A 17,617-nucleotide genomic window follows, 5' to 3' on the forward strand; every position below is an offset into this window, starting at 1 on the left:
TGGTATGCTAGAAGTTTCAACGTGATAGGGAAGCAAGAAAATCTAAAAAGGGAAACGCGAAGGCTCAGTATAGATATAGTGAGAGGTCAATGAAGTGAGATGAAGTAGTGTAATACTAACAGCATAGTAGAAGTGTATAACGGGAGTATGATTGGTTATGAATAGGAAGTAAAAGTGGATAACGGGAGTATGATTGGTTATGAATAGGAAGGTACGGCACTGAGTGATTACGTGCGAACATTTCAGTGACAATGTTGTTCTAATTAGCATCGACAGCAAAACAAAGCCATGCCGACGTCAGAAGAAGAAGCTGAAGAGATACAGGCAGCTTATAAAGATACTGAACGGGTAATTTAGTATGAAATAGAAGACGATAATCATTAATCATGTGGGATAGCGGCGGTAGTAGGGGAGCGAGCAGAAGAAAGTCACGCGCAGAATACGAGTTTGGTAGCAGGAATAAGAGAGAAGGAGGACTAATTGAGTGTTCTGGTAAATTTCAGCATGCCTTAGCGAACAGACTGTTGAAAAATCACGATAGGTGGAGCTACACTTGGAAAAGGCCTGGAGATATGAGAAAAATTCCAGGTCCATTGCATCATGATGAGACAGAGATTCTGAATTCAGATACTCAAATGTACTGCCTACCCACAGGTAGTTGTACAGTTGGACCACAATTTAGTATTGATGATTAGATTGAAGTTTAAGAGAATGCAGAGAAGAGAGCGAATAGGTGGAAAGTGTGCATTGAAGGCCTTTAGGAGTGGCAGGGATTGCCTGATGACGTCGTAAAAGAAGAAACAGGAATCGATAGTGAAGAGATAGGGGATCCAGCAATTAGAGTGAGAATTTAAAAGAGCTTTGGACGAGTTAAGATCAAACCTACATTTACATCTACATCATACTCCGCAAGCACGCAATGGTGTGTGACAGAGGGTACGTTTTGTACCACTAACTTCCAACCCTGTTCCACTCGCGGATAGTGCATAGGAAGAATGAATATCGATAAGCTCTAATTTCTCGAATTTTCTCCTCGTTATCATTACACGAGGCGTATGTAGGGGGAAGTAAAATGTTGTCCAGGTCCTCCCCGAAAGCTCTCTCTGTAAATTTCAATAGTAAATCTCACTGTGATGCACAACGTCTGTCTTGTAAAGTCTTAGAATGGAGTTTGTTGAGCATCTCCGTAACGCTCTGGTGCCGACTAAACGGTCCCGTGACGAAAAGTGCCGCCCTTCGTTGGATCTTCTCTATCAGTCCTGTCTGGTAGGGATTCCAGAGAGATGGACAATGCAAGGTAGAAGGGATGATAACATTCCATCAGAATTTCTAAAATCACTGAAGGGAGAAGGGGAGTAGCAGCAAAATGATTATTCACGTTTCTCCGTAGAATATATAAGACTGGCGATATACCACCAGAATTTCGGAAAACACGCCTCCGAAGACAGAAAATGTTGACAAAACAGAATTATTTCTCAAGCAGCTTCACAGCTCTTGCATCCAAGTTGCTGAAAAGAATATGGAGAAGAATGGACAGGAAGATTAAGAATCTGGTAGATTACAATCAGCTTGGCTTTAGGAAAGGTGTTGTTGTTGTTGTGGTCTTCAGTCCTGAGACTGGTTCGATGCAGCTCTCCATGCTACTCTGTCCTGTGCAAGCTTCTTCATCTCCCAGTACCTACTGCAACCTACATCCTTCTGAATCTGCTTAGTGTATTCTCTTGGTCTCCCTCTACGATTTTTACCCTCCACGCTGACCTTCAGTGCTAAATTTGTGATCCCTTGATGTCCTACCAACTGATCCCTTCTTCTAGTCAAGTTGTGCCACAAACGTCTCTTCTTCCCAATCCTATTCAATACCTCCTCATTAGTTATGTGATCTACCCATCTAATCTTCAGAATTATTCTGTAGCACCACATTTCGAAAGCTTCTATTCTCTTCTTGTCCAAACTATTGATCGTCCATGTTTCACTTCCATACATGGCTACATTCCATACAAATACTTTCAGAAACGACTTCCTGACACTTAAATCTATACTCGATGTTAACAAATTTCTCTTCTTCAGAAACGCTTTCCTTGCCATAGCCAGTCTACATTTTGTATCCTCTCTACTTCGACCATCATCAGTTACTTTGCTCCCCAAATAGCAAAACTCCTTTACTACTTTAAGCGTCTCATTTCCTAATCTAATTCCCTCAGCTTTACCCGTCTTAATTCGACTGCATTCCATTATCCTCGTTTTGCTTTTGTTGATGTTCATCTTATATCCCCCTTTGAAGACACTATCCATTCCGTTCAACTGCTCTTCCAAGTCCTTTGCTGTCTCTGACAGAATTACAACGTCATCGGCGAACCTCAACGTTTTTATTTCTTCTCCATGGATTTTAATACCTACTCCGAATTTTTCTTTTGTTTCCTTCACTGCTTGCTCAATATACAGATTGAATAACAGGTAAAGGCACCAATTCTGATGTTTTTGCTGATAATGGAGGCAAAACTCAAAAAAAAAAAAGAAAAAAGACAATACCCTTTTATAGGATTTCTTGACCTCAAAAAAACATCCAACAATATAAAATGACGCAATATGTTCGAAATTTTTTACTTGAAGCAACAATAGATAACAAAAATGGAAGACCAAGAACGAAGTGCTCGGACTAAAATGGGTGTAAGACAGGGATGAAGTCTTTCTAATAACATTGCTATCCTTAGTGAAACTAAAAATAAATTATAGGATTTCTGAAACATGTGAACAGCCTAATGGGTGCAGAATATGGATTGAGGAACAACAGAAAGAAGATTAACCATAAACTGAACATGAAAACTGGTAACCATGGCGCGTAAGAATTTAAGGAATGCTACCATGGTCGAAGCAAAATAACGCATAACGGAAGAAACAAGACATTATGTAACGTTCTCCGGCAGCACGCGTCCGATGTGAAAGTTAAAGGAACATTTCTATGTATAATGCTCACTGTAACAAATAATTTATATGTATTTCTGTTAATTGAATTTCAGAAGGAAAATTTTGTGAGGAATTGTATAATTACGAATTTTGCTATTTTAAATGATTATTCAAAGAGTGTGAAATACTATCTGTGGCTCAGGATGTGCAAAGCGCCACAGAAGAAACGATATGTAATGAGAAATGACAAAGACTGTAGAAGAATTAGTTAAGATATAAATAGGCAATATATTGTAATAGAATCGCTTGTCTTCTGCACGGACTGAATGGGAGAGGAACCCGTGACGTAGCATTAGGCTTTTACGTAGTCTTCATTTGTCACAAGTCGATGATGGACGCCATTTGTAGCTGGGATTTGTAAAATATGTGTAAAGATTTTAACTGTTTCTGTTAAAATATATTTATATAGTAAAATCTGTTTGTCAAAATTACTGCAAAGTTCGCACCGGACATTACCCATTTTATTTAAGAAAGTTCAGCATTTTATTGGATATCGCTGGCGGTGCGGAGCTGCGCCGCGAGCGAGCAGTCTGCAGCAGCGGTAGATTTAAATATACGATCGAAATAACGACCACATCCTAAAAAGGGTGCAGGTAGAGGTGAACGAAAATAATAACGTGTTTCTTTTCACAGCATTCCAGACGCAGAATAATTTTTTATCTTGTGCATTCACAGGTGGATACAAGCTACAGCTTTTGTAAATTTTCATTCAAAAAGTGATAAATTCTGAACATATCGTAAAGTGCATTTAAAAGTGGATAATTTTTCAGGAGAGCTTAGCAATATAAAAAAAGAAAACATTTTCATTTAGTAAAGACAGTCTGATGCTTCAGAGTTAGTCGGCGTATATCCAGTTAAACAAAAGTCCACTGCAACGTGAAAATGTTTGCTAAGTTCGATGGAAAATAATATTTTCATTCTTGCACAAACAGCTTTAGTGCTTGAATAAAAGTAAAATTTGAATAATAATTTTGGAATATTCAAAGGAATTCATTTTCATTAATCTGCAACAGAATATTTCATACATAAAGTAATAATCACAGATGAAAAATTTATTGAAACCTTTCATTTCTCATGTCCATCCATGTATATGTTAAGTTCAATCTCAAAGGTTTCCCAATCAAATTAAACGCAAAAAGCAAAGAAAGTTTAAAACCAGACGGTCAACTCCCGAATAATTAAAACAGACAGAATCGCATTAAAATAAACAGCAAATTTGCAAAGGGAAGATGATATCCCCTGCTGTGGTGTCGGCTACTGTGAGAGTCAGCACCGAACACGGGCAAGGAAGGAGAGAAGTTGCTTTAGCCGGTAACAGGAATCCAAAATGATCTGTACATAACACTTTAACATAAACTGAATACTTTATTTCCAAAAAGAAAAGAAACTTCTGGTGCCTAGTACGTGCAATTACATATATAACGCAGGCTGAGAAATGGCTTCTTATTACTCAGTATTGATGCTCTCGAAGTTTGCGACCGAACTGGGGTCCGACCAGCGATGGGTGGCTGGTTAAGTCAGCGTTGACAAGGGAGTGCTGAACTGTGTCTTCCTGGAGGTGTGGCGCTGTCCGCTCTTTCCATTGGCGCGCTGGTCAGCGCCTTCTCGATGCCGTTTCCTGGCGCTGCGGTTGTCGGTGTGCAATCGATGCTTTAGGACTGCACACTTGCAATCAAACATAGCCCTTAACCTGAGGAAGAAATTTCTGAGAATGTATGTTTGAAGGTGCGTACTGTAGGGTATTAACAAATGGACAACGGAAAAACTGGAAAAGAAGAAAAACGAAGAGGGTGTTGATGCATTAATTTGTTCTGAAAGGGGCGCTGATATTCAAGACAATAAAAGTGGGTTAAAAGCTGTGAGCTACCTGGGGAAGTTAACCTTGCATTACTGAGCAACTGATTATATATATATATATATATATATATATATATATATATATATATATATATATATATATATATCAGTTTATATTTGGACATTTATTTTAACACTGATCATTGTTCTGTTAAAGTTTCAGCATATTAAACTTCATTCATAACTAAACTGGTGCCTTATTTAGGATTGTGAAAATGTGAGTTTGTAATCTTACGCAACACATCAAATATGGAGCCAAGATTGGGAGACTGCATACAACACTGCATTCATAAAATAACACACGAAGCACGTTGAAACACATGCAAGAGGAAATTAACCACAACCAACCGATCCAATTTTCACCCAAAGTTAGGTTCGTAACGCAATCCTGTCTGTCATGAAATTACCACACACTGGTATACGAAATTCATACTAACTCTCTGTGAAATCTTCCCGAAAAGAATAGCTGAGGGCTACTTTGATGACTACACCACATGCTTCACGTGGTCAACTTGGTTTACACGAAGAGTGTAACTCCACAATAATTTTGATAATTAAAATAAATTACATCGAAATGCAATTTACAATAGAAAACCCTCGAACTGGTTACTATCGTCTTACTATTAACCTGATGGGTCAAGCACATAGTACTGGTCTCACAAAGTACACCCCACGTGGCTTAAACATAAAGAAAAGTTGCTATATTGAAAAATACTGTCAATACGAGACGTTATAATCTCACGAACATTCGCATTTAAGATTGATGATCTTAGAGATACGGATCTTCAACACATGGTTCCATTTTACTCACAAAGTAGTGACAAAGCTACTACTGGAAGATATTCTGAACTTCACACTCGAATTACACTGGGTTGCAATTTAAAATAACATATTTTAGATCTAAATCTGAAATAAAGCTGATTAAATTTTCAGTTAGGCTGAACTTAAGAAATCCATTGTCCTACGGACTTAGCAGAGACGTGCTTAGCCGGAAATCTTACCACTTCAGACGCTCGCCGCAGACAGACTGGCCGGGGCCCCTACCGAGGATGCTTCACACATACAAACGGCAGTGACCAGAGAGGCAGCTTCCTATACCAACATGACAAGGGACGAACAGGACCATACTAAGAATAGAAACCTCTTTACTTTTAGAACGCGTAGCTACCTGTTCCGACATTGGTCCTACTGTTCTCTAGCAGACAGGCATGTCTGCTACCATCAAGCATGCAACTAGAAATACATTTGCTCATTCATCCTTTCACACAGAAGGGAAGGGGGATGACAGTATCTTATCATATACACTATATAATAAAAGCGGATGTAGGTTCCATATGAGACTGTGTGACATGAATTACATATACACTGTGTTTTAAAGTGTAGTAGTGTGACAGATCGTTCTTGTTTATGTGTAAAAGTAACGCGTTCCACTGCTCAGTCTCCTACCAGATAGAGTCAGTAAATTTAGAAGAGTAATTTATGCCGTAGATGACAACAGATTTAAGAAATTAACATGTGGCGCTGCCCATTCTCTCCATTGGCGCGCTGGTCAGTGCCTTCTCGATGCCGTTCCGTGGCGCTGCGCTAGTCGGTGTGCAATCGATGCTTTAGTACTGCACACTTGCAATCAAACATAGCTCTTAATTTGAGGAAGAAATTTCTGAGAATGTATGTTTGGAGCCGCGTATTGTAGGGTATTAACAAATGGACAATGGAAAAACTGGAAAAGAAGAAAAACGAAGAGGGTGGGGTGTGATACTACTGACACATGCTAAAAATTAGGTGGACTGATAAGGTAAAGAATTCACAGGTGAACCGTGAAAATGTACGGTTCATTACTTTTCAAAATCTTTTCTTAAAGAATTTATTTACTAGCGATTCATCAAGAACATTAACACAGTGTGTGAGCGTGGAAGTAGTTGCTAAAGAGTAACTGGTGGAAACAAATTAAATTTCAACCAATGGAAATTTTATTCATAAAAGCCTTTTCAAAAACAGGTTTAAAATTTATAAGCAGAAAAACACTCTCGAAATATCAAGTTACAATTTAACAAATGTGAATTTTATTGCTAAAGCTTTTTCAAAACAGTTTTAAAATTATAAGCAGAAAAGCACCCTCGAAATATAAAGCTACAATTATTTAGATGCAGTTTTTTTTTTTTTTTTTTTTTTTTTTTTTGTTACAGTAGGAGCCTTCGGGCTGAGAAGCTTCCGCTCCCTTTGAACACAGCCGAGGTCACGACCGCCCACAACAACCTATACATTAACTACGCACCCCGTAGGAGGGACGGAAATGGTACAAACACTCACACTAAGAACTTATTTTCCACCAAAAGCGCTATTTGTTTTTAAAAGGGCACTTACAGTGGAAGGGTGGTAACTTTATAAAAATGACAGTTTAAATAAACCAATTAAATTCAAACTTACATGAAGTGTACAACATGCTCTACATTACACATATGCCGCCTGGCAATATGATAGGCAAGATAAAAACATATTTCAGGAATTCGGCCCTTACCTTAATTTTATAAACTCGTTAATACCGAATCCGAGAAATATGACAGAGGCAGCTATTAACGTATGGCAGACCGACAGACAGACAGACAGACACTAACTGCCTAACAAATGGGGAGGAGAGACAGACCAGCAACTGGGGACGAAAGACTCACCAAGGAAACAAGTAGAATTTAACAAGTAAATGAAACAACACATCAGCAATCACTTAACTTCTAATAAACTGCGATTTCTCGAGAAGACCTGGCGGAGCACCCCCAAATCGCTCTCCCGAACCGTCCGCTGCCAGCCGCTTCAACGGACGCAGGAAGGCGCGCCGATCTCCCGTCTCACGGCGTCGCAGCTCGCACCGGCCAGACCGATGTCGTGGTTTCGCTCCTGTCGCTCTCGTGTGAACCGCGAAGCCGCTACCCCTCGCTATACGGCGCGGCCACTCGACTCACGTTGCGACCTCACATACGCCGACGCTCAAGACGGACAAGTCATCTTGTGTCTCAGTGCGCGACCGACCAACCGCCAATGACCATTGCCTGAACAAACTCGAGCAGACTGGCGGCCTCACACATACTAGCACTCCGGACGACAAACAGACACTGACTACCGCACAAATGCAAACGAGAGACCGACCAGCAACTGGGGATGCGAGACTGACCTAGCCTCACTGACCACCTTAACGTACGGCAGAGACAGACACTGTCTGCCCGACACTGAGCCGGCTGACCAACTTACTAAACTCAGACTCACTCCCCATCGTCTGACAGACTGAGCAACTGCGGAGCTCATAGCGCCCCTTAAAAGCACGTGAACAGGCAACCTTTCCCCTTTACCACCAGAGGGAGACACCAAAGCTGCGACTGCCACAGCGGCGCCACCGCCAGAAACGCGCTGCGGCGCGCTGTTCAAAACAGCAAATTTTACCACGGCTCAAGGTTCTCCGCAGAATCATCGAGGAAAGAATATATGGAAAACGCTGGCAAGAAGAAGGGGCAGGATGATGGGACCTGTGATAAGACATCAAGGAATAACCTCCGCTGTACTACGGGAAAGTGCTGAAACGTAATGCCTCCGAATATTTTTCGTGAAAATTCTTACAGATGTTTAAATAAAATAAGCACTATCAGCATCATAAATATTTGTTCTTCATGTATTCATGTTTATTTCTCAACGTAGTCACTCTGGCGGCGTACAAATGTCTCCCAAGGAGAGACAAGTGTATTGATACCGTCACTGTACAATGTTTGTCTTCGCTGACGAAGCCACAACCTCACCTCTGCTTGCATCGCTTCCTCATTATCTACACTACTGTCCATTAAAACTACTACACCACGAAGATGACGTGGTACAGACGCGAAATTTAACCGACAGGAAGAAGATTCTGTGATATGCAAATGATTAGTTTTCAGAGCATTCACACAAGGTTGGCGCCGATGACACACCTACAACGTGCTGACATGAGGAAAGTTTCCAACGGATTTCTCATACACAAACAGGAGTTGACCGGCGTTGCCTGGTCAAACGTTGTTGTAATTCCTCGTGAAAGGAGTAGAAATGCGTACCATCACGTTTCCGACTTTGATAAAGGTCGGATTGTAGCCTATCGCGATTGCAGTTTATCGTATCGCGACTGAAAGACTACAACAGCCAGAGTTTCTCTCGTGCAGTGCGATACGACGCATCAAGAACAGGATGGTAGTAATATGATGCGAACTAGGCCACAGATTTTGAATATATTACTCACGCGCGATTTTTGTTGTCTGTCATCCGTATTTCGCATTAGGAAGTCTAGCGTAGTCTACAGCTCGTGGGTTACCCCTACTGTCTATGCAAGCTGCTGCACCCCGCCGCCGAATAAGTTGCCAACGTAACAGGGGAAGGATCAAGCTGGAACGTTGCCAGATATCTATGGGGCCAGCACTTTTAACAGAAAGTATCACTAGAAATGTTTTTGATGACGAAGGACACAGATAATAAACAGACAGCCTTAGAGAAGAAAAATCGGAATCGTGCCATATGTAAAACTTTTAGAGCCTTTTGGTAGAGATTTGTCTTATAAATTATACGAGGTGCACAATAACACCATTGTGAAACTACGTAACAATGGGAAACGTAAATTAATATGAGATGATTTGTGGATTTCGATGTCAAAAGATAACAAGGCACATCAGAGCAAACAAATTTACTGGTTCGACATTGGTTATGTGGGTGCAGATTTCCTAGCTACAGCGAAGTCACAACCACATTTTTTGTGTGGAGAACCTTAATACAATGAACTAATACCATGAAATTCACAGGTTAATGCCATTTAAAATGCTACATAATGTAGTGATTAATCATAGCTATGAACACTTAGAGGGTGCATCCACCCTTAGAGGGTGGATCCTCAGTGCGTGGAACATATCATGCGAAAGTAAACAGATGTTTACTTTATATTGTGAACTTTAGGAACTAACAATCATCGTTGAGCGCCGCTTGTACGGGGCATGGCCATGTGCACAAGGTGCTTTTTAGCCGTAAACGTTTTATCTGACAAACCTTTTAATGTAGTGCTCTATTTCATCCACCATAACGACGAGATGGCATGAGACTCTGTGATCTCCCCTTTTTGGCCTTCTCTTCCTTTTCTTCTCTCTCTTCTCCTCTTCCTTCTTCCTTCGTCGTACTGTGGCTATATCTCAGGGTTTTCAAAACAAAAAGGGAGGTAGAAAGGGGGCACATGTGTGTGGTTGATCACGATGACGTAGTGTTATGTGGAAGTGTCAACCTTATCTCCGTTTTGAGAAGATTGATGACTGAAGCAGAAACATTCCTCTAAAAGAAAAAGGTATGTGCTCTCTTTTTGAAGAAAAGGTAAATAGTAGTGTAGACTGTAATGTCTAACGTTCTACCAAACTGAAGGAGCACGACACAGTATGTAAAGTTTCAACTTCGGATGAAATTTATTGATCCCAAGGAGCTGAAACAAAACTCATCCGTTCCAAATGTCATTCACAACGAGAGTAGTTAGTTTCACTAATGATTAAAATGATAGTTCCAGTAATTCTATCACAATCTGTTTATGGGTTGTTAAGCAACGAATCAACTAGCTCACTATTACGTGATTAATATCTGTCGCATTCAAACAGTAAATCAATTCACACTTGCTTTAAGCATGAAGAACACTTACTATTCCGTCCGATAATTCTTTGATGATTATTATTAAGTTAATGTCAATAAATCACGGTCAGTGTCACTTAATCCTTCACGCGACTATAAAGCGCGATAGCCTACCGCGTATCTCAAACTTCGCGCCGATATTTCAAAGTCCGCGCGCGATTTGTTTGTAACGAAGTTTGGCCGTGGTTCCCTAGAATATTTTGTAAACCAACTCAGGGTTGTGAATTATCAGTTCTATGTCCAGCCATGAAAATTATAGAGGACCCGCACTCGATTACGACCTGTCCGCGCACTCGAGCAACTCAGAAGGTATCATTCTTCTCGAAGAGAAAAAATATCACACATAACGTAGCATTGTGATCTGCTGTGTCAAAATACATTTACATCCACCTCATAAAGACTCATTACCTATTGACCCTTATACATATTGTACTTAATTAAATTCTTTACTCCATAAATAAATAATAAAATTTAGAAATGATTTACATGTATACAGTGTCAATCACTCCGCAAAGATTTCACAACAAAAAAATCTCGACTTGAGATGACGCCATGGGTTACTACCTGTTTTGGCTCTCCTACTCTCACGTGACACAAGGTATATCCGACTGTAATGGACATTCCCACAAGATTATTTCTTAAAGATTTCGAGGGCTGTAAGGACGATTACTAGTGTAATGATACAACTCACTATGAACACGTATAGTAAAAAAAAAAAAATCAGGGCCAGAAGATGACAGTTATGTCTGTAGAAACTGTTTGTCAAAAATACAGACGATGTTATGCGTTTTTTGCCAAATTATTAACTTACTTGAAATAGGGAAAAATAATTGACAAAGTAATGTGATGGAATCAACCTGGCATTCAAAAGAAGAACGTGGCTGAGCAAGTCCTCTTGCTCTCAAGATACTGCAGTACCCAACACTCATAATATGAAAACCACCTTCAGTGAGAAGATGTTAATACAAAATGGCATGGTGGTTAGGTGCCCCATACTAAAGAGAGTGATTAGTTGTTGTTTTGGAGCGTCAGGGCTTTCACTTTTCTTGCGATTCCCTATTCTGTATAGAGAAGTGGTATATCGTTTAGTTTTTCGTCAGGTGATGAAAGAGCCACGTTGGAGCAGAAGTTTCTTCACGTCGCTCCTCTGTTAATATCGCTATTGTGCTAGTATCGGAGACCGGCGCAATCCCAAAACTGCCTGTGAACAACCTAAAAGAGCTGAAACTGAATCTTTCCCTCTTTTGGCAACTGCATTCAATAAACAGCTTCAGGGTAACAAATTTACCGTTGGTAAAATGACCTTTATGTAGTTATCATTATTAACAGCATATAAAAGTAACTTAGTCAATAAATAATAATAATACATAGTTTATCTTATCTTAATTCAGAATGGACTGCTAGATCCTTATTCTATTTCAATTTCAGGAAAGGAATTACCACACAATACTCAACATCATCAGTGGGTCACGCCATACTGTTTTGACTCCTCTAAGGCTTGCAAACAGATACAAAGAAGATAAATGCGAAGAAATTATGGGTAACAGAAGAGATACTTCAACTGATCGATGAAAGAAGGAAGCACAAAATTTTTCAGGGAAATTCACGAATACAGAAACGCAAGGTCACTCGACAATGAAGTAAACAGGAACGCAGGGAAGCTAAGGTGAAATGGCTGCATGGAAATGAGAAGAAATCGAAACAGAGATGATTGTCAGAAGGACTTACTCAGCATATAGAAAAATCACAACCTTCGGTGAAAATGAGGGCATGGATGTTAACATTAAGAGTGCAATGAGAATTTCACTGTCAAATGCTGAGGAGAGAGTGGATCAGTGGAAAGAGTACATTGAAGGCCTCTGCGAGCAGGAAGATTTGTCTGATGACGCGATAGAAGAAGAAACAGGAGTCAGTAGGGAAGAGATAGGGGATACGATATTGGAATCAAAATTTAGAAGAACTTTTGGAAGATATAAAATCAAATAAGGCAGAAGGGATAGATAATATTCTATTGGAATTTCTAAAAGCATTGGGGGAAGTTTACACCAAAGGCATTGTTCACGTTGGTGTGTTGAATTTGCGAGTGATATATTATCAGACTTCCGGAAAAACATCGTCCACATAAATCGAAGATTGCAAGAGGTGGCAAGTGCGATAATTTTTTCACAATGGATAGAAGTTGCTGACAAAAATAACGTACAGAAGGATAGAAAAGAGAATTGAGGGTGTTAGGTGACGATCAATTTGACTTTAGGAAAGGGAAAGGCACCAGAGAGGCAATTCTAACGATGCGGTTAATAATGACCCAAAACTGAAGAAACATCAAGAACAAAGTGCTCAGATTAGAAAGGGTGTACGACAGGGATATAGTCTTTCGCCCCTATTGTTCAATCTGTACTTCGAAGAAGCAATGATCGTAATAAAAGGTTCAAAAGTGGAATTAAAATTCAACGTGAAAGGATTGCAACTAGAAGATTCGCTGATGATATTGCTATCCTCAGTTACAGTGAAGAAGAATAACAGGATCTGCTGAACGGAATGAACAGACTAATGAGTACAGAATCGAAGAGAAGAAGCAAAAAGGAAACATCGAGAAACTTAACAGCAGGGTTGGTAATCACGAAGTAGTTTGATTTAAAGAATTCCGCTACTTTGGCAGCAAAATAACTCATGATGGAAGGATAAATGAGGACATAAAAAGCAGACTAGCACTGACAAAAGTAATCCTGACGAACAGAAATCTACTAGGTCTTAATACATTTGGAGCACGGCTTTATATGGTAGTGAAACATGGACTGTGGGAAAACCGGAAAACAAGAGCATCGAAGCATTTGAGGTGTGGTGCTACAGAAGAACTTTGAAAATTAGATGGACTGATAAAGTAAGGAATGAGGAGATTCTTCGGCGAATTGGAGAGGAAAGAAATGTATGAAAATCACTGACGAACAGAGGGGACGGGTTGATAGGACACCTTCTAAGACACCACGGAACAAGTTCCGTCATACTAGAAGGAGCTGTAGAGGGTAAAAAATGTAGGGGTATAGGGAGATTGGAATATATCCAGCAAATAACTGAGGACGTAGGTTGGAAGTTCCGCCCTGAGATGAATAGGTAAGTAGAGGAGAATTCGTGACGGGTCGCATCAAACCAATCAGAAAATTATGACTCGGAGCCGAGCGCAGAGGTATTGTGGCACGGGAATGATAATCTAATGTTCGGAGATGTTGCGACCGGTTGTCTCGGTTGCTGGGGAATCTTCTGGATTGTATGGTCATGGAGCATGAAAGTTTTTCATTCCTGACCTTTCATCTAGAGATGTCTTGCATATCTTCATAGATTCTCATGGCGGTAATTAGTCTCGCAGGCTGACAGATCGTACGACGGAGGGCAACACACTGTGAAGAGGGGCGTGGCAGAAGTATACATGTGATCAGCAGAGACGTTACTACGTCCTACCCTTTAACTATAAATATAATAGACTGGCCCTGACGTCATTTTCGAGGCTCCAACATCTCTGGGCTAAAGTCACGTGAATGTTGGCAAAACATGGTTGTTTCGTGTTGCGCTTATGGCTGTACTCAGCGTTTTGTCGGGAGAAATGGCATTACATTTCACGTGTAAGTGTTTCTATGATAGTGCAGATGTGTTTATTGAAATCTGCTGATGTGACTTTTATATGTTTTTTACACTTGAAATAGAGTATCACGTAAATTAAAGTGTTGAAAGTGATGCCTGTTAAGTCAGACTCATATTACATTTTGGAAAGTATCTGTGATAATTCGGTTACAGAAGTAAGTATAACTGTTTCTCGTTCCTACTCATAGGTTCCCTAAGGATGAAAACCGAACGCTTTTTCATTCCCTAAGGATGAAAACCGAAGGCAGCTTTGGATACAGGCCCTGAAACGGAAAAAACTTTAAGCCATCTGCACATACGCACCTTTTTGTATATACAAGTGAGATTATAATAAGGTCGACACATAAGGAGAAATTTTCTCTACCTTCAAATACTATTAAACAAATGTAGGCTCCAAAATTATTTTCTGAAACTTCAAAGTCTCACCTTTCATCCAAATTTTCATTTTTTTAAACTGATAGTTTGAATTGCACCTAAACTGATAGTTTGAATTGCACCTAAAATTGATACACTAAAATGGACCTGCTCCTAAAGTCGACAATATTGGCATCTATAGTTGACATAATTCCCATGTCCCATTTTCTTTCATAAGTGACTAGAGCTCAAAACGCGGTGAATCCAATATTTAAAGCTTTGACACGAGCCCACTCTTACTGTTTAAAGGAATGTTAACGACATTTTACTTTAATTGATAGTTTATAGTAATTTCGTCCCACTGCCCACCAGAGTGGCGTTCGATGTATTGGTTAGATTTTATAAATGGTACTGTGGACAAATCCATGTCAAATGTAGTTCTGGCATCATTTTTCGCAAATAAAAAAGTAATATTTGTTGGAAGCGTTTGGCAGTCAATTGAGAAATGTGGAGAAAATACGATACAAACATAGGATGGCAGATCGCTGATTAGAAATCCCGCCACGTTTTGCCAACAGTCACGTGGTTTATGTTGGAGTCACACCAGCCCTATAGCTTTTGCACAGCAAGGCCAGTCTACTAGTATCTATGGTCGAAGGTCCTACCCATCAGTTGCCAAGACACAACGTACGAGTGAGCACCGCGGAAGTTGCCTAGATCAGCTGTGGACGAAACATCAAAAAGTGAAAAATCTAAGGAATCGTGGCGATGTTGTTGTTGTTGTGGTCTTCAGTCCTGAGACTGGTTTGATGCAGCTCTCCATGCTACTCTATTCTGTGCAAGCTTCTTCATCTCCCGGTACCTACTGCAACCTACATCCTTTTGAATCTGCTTAGTGTATTCATCTCTTGGTCTCCCTCTACGAATTTTACCCTCCACGCTGCCCTCCAATACTAAATTGGTGATCCCTTGATGACTCAGAACATGTCCTACCAACCGATCCCTTCTTGTAGTCAAGTTGTGCCACAAACTTCTCTTCTCCCCAATCCTATTCAATACCCCCTCATTAGTTATGTGATCTACCCATCTAATCTTAAGCATTCTTTTGTAGCAACACATTTCGAAACCTTCTATTCTCTTCTTGTCCAAACTATTTATCGTCCATGTTTCACTTCCATACAAACACTTTCAGAAATGACTTCCTGACACTTAAATCTATACTCGATGTTAACAAATTTCTCTTCTTTAGAAACGATTTCCTTGCCATTGCCAGTCTACCTTTTATATCCTCTCTACTTCGATCGTCATCAGTTATTTTGCAAAACTCCTTTACTACTTTAAGTGCCTCATTTCCTAATCTAATTCCCTCAGCATCACCCGACTTAATTTGACTACATTCCATTATCCTCGTTTTGCTTTTGTTGATGTTCATCTGATATTCTCCTTTCAAGACACTATCCATTCCGTTCAACTGCTCTTCCAAGTCCTTTGCTGTCTCTGACAGAATTACAATGTCATCGGCGTAGTTTTTATTTCTTCTCCATGGATTTTAATACATACTCCGAATTTTTCTTTTGTTTTCTTCACTGCTTGCTCAATATACAGATTGAATAACATCGGGGAGAGGCTACAACCCTGTCTCACTCCCTTCCCAACCACTGCTTCCCTTTCGTGGCCCTCGACTATTGTAAGTGCCACCTGGTTTCTGTACAAGTTGTAAATAGCCTTTCGCTCCCTGTATTTTACCCCTGTCACCTTCAGAATTTGAAAGAGCGATATAATCCATAAAATTCATTAGCAACTGCGATAGTTCAAATTTTGGCTAATCGCAGTATGTTGGTAAAGGAGGTATCGGAAGAACAAATCGAGAAAAAACGAATTCAGACGGATATTTTACAGCGTTTCAAATGTTTTGTGCCAAGTTTTGTGAGCTACACGAGATCGCAATTATCGGAGACGAGCTGTGGCGCGCGCAGCTCAGGTCGCTGTGCGGACAAAGGCGGGCAAGTCGAGGGCGCGGTGGCCGCGGGAACGTCAAAGCGACCTCCTCGCGCGCCCTCGCGGCAGTCGGACGAACCACTAATAGGATTCCGCAGAGCGACGGGCCGGGTCGCGCCGTCCTCCGCCCGCCCAGAAAGGCGCCGTGTGCTCCACAGGCTGCGGCCTTTCACACAATTCCACTTTGTGCCGGATCCCAGCCGGTGAGGGGGCGGACCGCCGGAATGCTCTGCGGAAAACACACGCAGCCAGGAGTCACGCGCACACAGGCGCCACACAGACGGCGCAACACACGTCGAGTGCTGCGCGGCCACTCGTGCTAATTGGATGGCTCAGAGTTGGCTAATTACCAGCGCCGCACTCGTCGCGTCGCCGGCTTCGGAGAATTCGCGATCCGCGGTCTGCACGCCCCCGTTCCTGCTTCCGCCTCCGCCCTCACTGCCGCCCCCGCGCCACTCTGCCCGGGCCGATTGTGAGCTGCTGCCTCAGAAGCGTAGCTGCTCCCAAACGCCAACCACCAACCACGAGCGGCGAATCACCAGCCAGTAGATACCAGACAGCGATGGTGCTTGCTGGTTCGTCTGCTGCCTCAGCATGGGGGGAATATTTTCATTGAACAGCTGATTTTTTTGTTTCAAACAGGACTCTTCTGTGTTATACTGGACGGCAAATATTTCACAGCAACAAAGACACCTTGGGCGTGTCCCAAAAAAGTGTAACAGGGTCTCTAAATTTGAAAATACGTCCGAACAAGCCTTGAAACTCAATGGTACCGACCGACCGCCAAGTCACCATCACGCAAAGGCACAACTGGAAGCGGCTGCCTCAGCATGGGGGGAATATTTTGATTGAACAACTGATTTTTTGTCAAACAGGACTCCTCTGTGTTATACTGGACGGCAAATATTTCACAGCAACAAAGACACCGTGGGTGTGTCCCAAAAAAGTGTAATAGCGTCTCTAAATGTGAAAATACGACCGACCGCCATGTCACCCGCACGCAAAGGCACAACTGGAAGCGGCTGCCTCAGCATGGGGGGAATATTTTGATTGAAGAGCTGATTTTTTGTCAAACAGGACTCCTCTGTGTTATACTGGACGGCAAATATTTCACAGCAACAAAGACACCCTGGGTGTGTCC

At 41.2% G+C, this 17,617-nt stretch overlaps 1 protein-coding gene across 1 annotated transcript in view; it reads right to left on the reverse strand.

Annotated features, from left to right (window-relative positions):
• Window positions 1-17,072, reverse strand: part of LOC126209936 (uncharacterized) — a 127,457-nt gene extending 110,385 nt beyond the window's left edge. The window contains exons 1-2 of the mRNA XM_049939053.1: window positions 17,030-17,072; window positions 16,523-16,705 (exon numbers count right to left, since the gene is read on the reverse strand). Coding sequence (XP_049795010.1) covers window positions 16,523-16,705; window positions 17,030-17,072 — 226 coding nt within the window. The remainder of the gene's footprint in view (window positions 1-16,522; window positions 16,706-17,029) is intronic.
• Between the last annotated feature and the right edge of the window lie 545 nt (window positions 17,073-17,617).

The sequence above is a fragment of the Schistocerca nitens genome, chromosome 10 (assembly GCF_023898315.1).
Source record: "Schistocerca nitens isolate TAMUIC-IGC-003100 chromosome 10, iqSchNite1.1, whole genome shotgun sequence".
Lineage (NCBI taxonomy): Eukaryota > Metazoa > Arthropoda > Insecta > Orthoptera > Acrididae > Schistocerca > Schistocerca nitens.